At 40.0% G+C, this 7,204-nt stretch overlaps 1 protein-coding gene across 1 annotated transcript; it reads left to right on the forward strand.

Moving 5' to 3' along the window:
* Positions 1–1,649: 1,649 nt before the first annotated feature.
* On the forward strand, positions 1,650–3,703 carry LOC147709800 (uncharacterized). The gene has a single exon (XM_086928235.1). The coding sequence runs from the start codon at positions 2,046–2,048 to the stop codon at positions 3,366–3,368; it is 1,323 nt and encodes a 440-aa protein (XP_086784361.1). The 5' UTR covers positions 1,650–2,045; the 3' UTR covers positions 3,369–3,703.
* The last annotated feature ends 3,501 nt before the right edge of the window (positions 3,704–7,204 follow it).

Raw genomic sequence — 7,204 nt, forward strand, 5'->3', positions numbered from 1 at the left:
ATGGGGGCATGAGAGAGACACTTAACAGAATTCATGGGCACCACTGATGCTTCCTTGCACTCTGCTGTGACTAGCACTAATAGACCGAGCATCATTCCTCTTTCAGAAGCATATAGGACACATTTGTTATACACTACACCTTAGAAAAAACTCTCAGACAGATTGATGAAGATAACCTTGCAAATAGAGATAGTCACTTGAAAATATAGGTACATTAATAGATAAAATAAAAGAGTTGCAAAGATAGATAGATTTAAAAAAGATTGATAGAGTTGCAAAGATAAAAGTTGCATTGATAGAGAGACAGTAGACAGGTTGATAGACAGGTAGATACATACATAGAAGGACAGGTAGATAGACGGGTAGTTCGATACACACAGATGTTGACAGTTAGGATTGCAAAGATGGAAGGCAGAGCGCAGAGTCAATTAGTAATGTAATAATAAAATATCTATAGAATCATGGCAAGCAAGTGCACTGAAAGCAAACTAGAAAGACCTACAAGCAGGACATAAAGATTAGATTGGTTTAGAAGCATAGCTGTAATCCTATATTAAAATGCATACAGGAGTGCAAGTATAAATGCATTTCATTGTGTGCATTTTAAAAAGTGAATTACTTAATTAAGAATAGATTCAAATGGACAACATCTGCTATACTCTGATAAAGCAGCAATCAGGTAAACAAAGCCAGCTACAGGAGGAATTTACAGCATCATTAGCAGGAGGCAGGAACTGATAAAGTGGCTGAAGCAGGCAGGCCACATGCTGTATTGTGTAGTGGGCGGATGCAAAATGTGAATGGCATAACAACTGACCAATGGATGGAGAGCTGAAACCGATTTAAGTAAGTAAATCATATATGTAATTTGTAAAATAAAAGTTCCTGGCTAACACCAGACTAAAGGTATAACTGTGCATTCGTAATTCTGTAGGTGTGCACGTTGGTGGAGAAAAATTTGCATACCTACAGAATGATGTAACAGACGCCACCTCATTGCACCTTATGGTTTTCTTTTTTTTTATACTGTGCATCATTGGGAAGCTGTACGTGTAAAAGGTGAGAGTTATTGACTCTCTTACTGTGTGTTTCAAATGGATGTCGACCTCCTGTACCTTGTGTAGCTCTGGTCAGGGCCTCAGATCTCCAGAGTAAAACTATGTGGAAAATGCTCAGATTACCTGCCCGGGTCCTATCCCAGGGTCTCTGATAGTTTAAAGGACTATCTTGCAGCAGTTGCTTATGTTTCCCGCTGTTATTGGCATGCTCTGCATTGCATGGTCCATCTTGTATTATTTGTTAGGCTGTGTGATAGTAGGAAGTATTCCCTGGATAAGAAGGGAGGCATCTTGTTGCTATGAATTGAACATTGTAGTGTGTTGTGGGGTGAGGGTCTCACTCGCTGAACCGGAACCTTCTCTGGTGTCTTGGTTTCACCTCAAGTCCACACTCTTAAATAGAAGGGAATCCTGGAAGGATGATATGCCCTTACTCTGCCTACTGCATCTTTACATTAAAAGTGTAATCTAGAATTTATTCAGCTCACCTGTCTATATGGACAGTTAAGTCTCATTAAATGGCAATAGATTTTTCTGATGGGCGCTGCATTTAAGCTTATTCAGTGTTTCTTTTTCTTAATCTAACAGGTGAAACAAATGCAGTGATGAACAAAAATGGTAAAGGCATTAAACATCACTTGTGTAGGAAGTGATGTAAAAACTGTATACGTCTTTCCTGGAAGGCTAATGCCTCACCAACGTCTTTCTGCAGCAGGAAACCTACACTGCCTAATGAGGTCTTTACTTGGCTTTTAGAAATCAGCTGCCGAACATTGAAGACATAACACACTGAGATATTGAAGCACGCCTGAGGTGCTCATTACAAAGGAACCTGGTATCAGAAAGAACACACAGGAGAGAAGTTAAATGAATATATAGATTGTGACAAATCTTTTATTAGACAGAGAAACAGCAAGTGCATCATCCGAAACTCCCTGCTGGAAAAAAACATATAGATGGACTGACTGTGGAAAAGTGTTCTTTGCAATGAAAGACCTAATGCAGCATCAGAGGGTACACATAGAGGAGAAACCATATCAATGTACAGAACGTAATGAAGTGTTTCGAATCAAGAAGACTCTAGATCGGCATCAAGAATTCCACACTGGGGAGAAACCGTATGAATGTATTGAATGCTGTAGGGCATTCATTAGAAAGGAACAACTAGAGCTTCACCAGAAAGTCCATACTAGGGAGAGACCATATCGTTGTACAGAATGTGACAAGGCGTTTACTACCAAAGGAAACCTAGGAAAACATCTGAAAATCCACACTGGGGAGAGACCGTATGAATGTACAGACTGTAATAAAGTGTTCAGATGGAAGGCAAATCTAAAGGAGCATCAACAAATCCACACTGGGGAGAGACCGTATGAATGTACAGAATGTGACAAGACATTTATTATCAAAGCAAGCCTAAAACAACATCAAAAAACCCACACAGGAGAGAGACCATATCAATGTACAGAATGTGACAAAGCATTTATAACAAATGTAGAGCTGAAGCGCCACCAGAAAACTCACACTGGGGAGAGACCATATCAATGTACAGAATGTGACAAGGCATTTATTTCCAATGGAAACCTAATGAAACATCTGAAAGTCCACACTGGGGAGAAACCATATGAATGTACAGAATGTGACAAGGCATTTATTACCAATGGAGACCTATGGCGACATCGGAGTGTCCACACTGGGGAGAAACCATATCAATGCGGAGAATGTGAAAAGGCATTTGTAGCAAATAGGCAGCTACAATGGCATCAGAAAACCCACACTGGGGAGAAACCATTCCACTGTACAGAATGTGACAAGGCATTTATATCAAATGGAATGCTAAAGCAACATCAAAAAGTCCACACTGGAGAGAGGCCATTCAACTGTACTGAATGCGAGAAGGCATTTATTTTTAAGTCTCGTCTAAAGCAACATCAGAGAGTCCACACTGGGGAGAAACCATATCAATGTACTGAATGCTGCAAGGCATTTATAACCAAGAGAACGATGAGGCAACATCAGAAAACCCACACTGGGGAGAAACCATATCCATGTAGTGAGTGTGACAAAGCATTTATAAGAAATAATGAGCTGAAGCGACATCAAAAAGTCCACACTGGAGAGAGACCATTCAAGTGCACTGAATGTGGGAAGGGCTTTATTATAAAGGCACGTCTAGTGCAACATCAGAGAGTCCACACTGGGGAGAAACCATATGAATGTACGGAATGTGCCAAAACATTTATAACAAATGGAAAGCTAAAGCAACATCAGAAAATCCACACTGGGGAGAAGCCGTATGAATGTACCTAATGTGACGAGATTTATTTGTAAGCCAAATTTGATTCAACATCGTAAGGTTCACTTAGGAGAGAAACCATATCAATATACTGAAAGTCACCGAGCATACGTAACAAATGGAGAGCTAATGAAACATCAGAAAGTCTATGTAGAGAGAAATCCTGTGTATACACAGAATATGTTAAAGTCTTCCATAGGAAGAATAAGCTAATACAGCATCAACAAATCCACACTCGGGAGAAACCATATTAATGTACAGAATGTGACAGCATTTTTAACAAATGGAGAGCTAAAACAACCTCAAAAGTCCAAACTGAAAACTACACTGAATGTGGTGATACAATTATTTAAAAGAGAGAGTTAAAACAACACCAGCAAGTTCACACTGGGGAAAAAACTGTATGAATGTGACCACGTGTTCCTAATGATGTACCCTTATGAATGTACAGAAAGTGGCAAATGATTTATTAGAAGGGCAAGGCCAATACATCATCAGAAGGTCCGCACTGGGGGAAACCATATCAGTGCACTTACTGTGACAAGGCATTTCTTAAAGAAGCAACATAACACAACATCAGAAAGTTCATATGGGAGAGAAATGATATGACTGTACTGAATGCAACAAAGCATTTATTAGAAATGCACCATTAATGTACCATCAAAGTCCACACAGTGAAGAAAGTCATGACCCGAAGAACGCATATCTCCAAAAAGCTAGAACTAATACAACATCAAAAATTCCACCCTGGGGTGAAACCATATCAACGTTCTGAATGTGACAATTCATTTATTGGCAGTGCACAGCTAATACATTAACAGTAAGCGAACAAAGAGGAAAACGTCATGACAGTGAAGAATGCATATCACTCCACTCAATGAGGCAAGCAGACCCCAAGCATAGATTTGCAAATTTGCACAAAGGTAGTACAAAGGCAAAGCTAATGCAACATCATAAAGTAATTACTAGTGGGACACCCGTCCTTCACACAGGAGGAACACCATATGAATATACTGAATATGACAAAGCAATCATTACAAAGGGGCTATTAATTCAACATCGGAAAATTCACAGTTGAAAGTAACTGAGGCACTAAATGTGACCAGCTGCTGATCTGATAGTTCTTATTGGCAGAAACAACTTTTTTTCAAAGAATTTTTTCAAAGGATGAACGTAAAGTGTCAACATGCCTTCCATGAAGAAACTGTGTCTGTCTTCAGTGTGACAAGACTTTCATTAAAAAGGAATAGCTGACACTTGATCAGAAACTATACGCTGGGGAGAAGCCATTTAAGTATTATTAACATGAAAGAGCATTTCCTTCAAACACTCTCTGATGAGGCATTAAAAAGGCCTCCCGGGTTTAAAATGTACTGATTGTGAAGTCTTTCATTTGAAACAGTCATCAGTTGCTACAAAAAAAAACACACCTGCCCCGGATATAGGGGTTGAAATACCTGAACAAAATGTGGAGCAAAGGCACAGAAATAATGGCAGTCATTGTAGATGCCGAAGGATTGGTCAAGAAAAGGTCCCAGGGCAACTTACTCCTCACCCACAGAGGTGACAATTTTTTAAACTCCAGAGAGTATCAAACTTTCTCAGAATGCAAATGTTACAGAAGACAGCTCAATTTCTTTCCCTGTTCCTGCCTACTATGGCATAAGGACTATTTTGACTACCTTGTGATGAAACCTGGCTCTGCCTATTTACTCAGTTATATGAGATTTTCTCTGCAAGGCCTTTAAGGGCTCATATCCACAGTTTTGGGGACATTTGTGATCATGCAATTCAGAGTATGTTGTCTTGGAACTTAGGTCCATGCTGTTTATTGTTGACATTTTGTTTCTTTCATCATTAATACTGCACAAGAGAGGACAATTGGAGTTTTGGGGTTGGTTGGAAGTTCTATGCCACTGACCCTAGAGGTTTGCAACCCCTAAAGTGTGTGTGTGCATTAGGTGTATGGTTTAATGTGGGACAGGAGCTGGCACCATTTGTACAGATCTTGTAGGACAGGTTGCTGGATAAGCGGTGAATAAGAGGACTCTACTTAGAGCAGTGATTACAATCTCCTATCCCATGTGTATTCTTTCTACTTCTGTGCAGTGTAGTTTTTTAACATGCTGATCTTGAATAAAAGGAACATCATCTGAAAGTACTGACTGCAATCCTAGATGTTTAAAAATGGTAACCTTTCTAATAAAATATGGTGTACATAGGTATTTTCTTTTCTAAAGCATTGTAATGTTCATTCAGGCTATGCCTGTGCAATATGAAAAAACACATAAATAAATCTCTTTGCCTGAATAGGGAAAGACAAAGCAAAGGCCTTTTAACCCCACAAGCCTTGTTCCAAAAGGATAAACTCTGTGGCCCCCATTGGGGAAAAATGGGAGGGGGTTAATGAGGAGTATCAAACTGAGGATTTATGTTTACAGGTCATTCAGTGGGACTAGAAATGTCATCCGTGTGTACCCGACCCCTTAGTCTCATAAAATCTGAGTACCTAGTCGATGGACCACCCTGAAGACATTAATACTTGTATAGAGACTATTACAAACTGGAAGCTTCTCTTTATTTGTTTATAAAAGACAAACTGTTGTTAATTCTGCAGTGAACAAGACTTGCTCTCGTGCTATAAAGAATGTTAAAGAGGGAGGCACTCCGTGTGTGAGCTAAAAAAGGTCTCCCGCTGCCTACAATTCACCCGCTACTAATCCTCAATGAACACCCACAGTTTCAAGACAAGTTACATCTCATTGATATGGAAGGACAGACTTACAACACTACGGTTATATCTAACACTGTGGCACATCACAGGAGTCTGGGCAATAATATGATTGCTTCCAGTTTAGCCACCATGAGGCTAGACTGCAAAGCTCTGCTAAGGCTACTAAAGCAATGTGGGTAGGGGTTTGGGATGTCTGTTTGGGTGACTGTTACTAGAAAACAGGTGACACAGGGTTTTCATATCAGAAATACTTCTGACCCTACAGAAAAGATTAGTGAAAAGAAGGGGGGTCAAAACTTCAGATTAGGATGTTTGCCTGTAATGTCAGAGGGGTTAATGACCACCACAAGGTCCGACTGGTGACTGCATACCTCAGTAGGCATAAAGTGGATGTTGCATTCATTCAGGAGACGCATGCTGCTTCTGTGGGGGTTTATAATTTATTCAAAATTTTGAGCCCTGTACATCTATTTCTATCCTCAGCCATTATGGAAGTGGCCATATGGGTTAAACATTGCTTAAGGTTCAGGTCTTTGGACACATTCTTGATGGAGAGGGTTGGTACTTGGTTGTGCATGGTTTGTTGGGTTCGGCACGCATTACATTGATCAATATATGTGGGCCGCAATTTGCTGATCCTGCTTTTTTCCATTTATTTTCTCACTAAAGTTGGGAACAGGCTTGTGACCTCTTCCCCTTGCTTTGCAATTTGTTGAGAATACTTAATGCTGCAAACTGATTTGGATGGCACTGGCAGCGGGAACGGGAGAAACACCAAGGGAAAATCTAAGGCATATTATGCACCAGTACAAACTGCTAAACTTGTACAGTGTTGAATGCCCCAAATCCAGAGTGGATCCATTCCATTCCATAGTACATGGCATATCTTCCAGAATCGATTCCTAGTTAGGATGGACAGATGAAATTGGCGAGTTGAAACTATAACACATTTACTTAGAACTTTGTCTGATCATTCTCTGGGTCCGATGGTTTTGACCATTGCCAGCAATGCGAGGATACATAGAATGTACCTTCTGCAACCATCTGAGCTATTGGAACCAGTCTTTAAGCAGAAAACCATCAACTGATAATATCCTTCTACGTGTTGAACCAAGG

Source organism: Lissotriton vulgaris, chromosome 6, assembly GCF_964263255.1.
Source record: "Lissotriton vulgaris chromosome 6, aLisVul1.2, whole genome shotgun sequence".
Taxonomy (NCBI): domain Eukaryota; kingdom Metazoa; phylum Chordata; class Amphibia; order Caudata; family Salamandridae; genus Lissotriton; species Lissotriton vulgaris.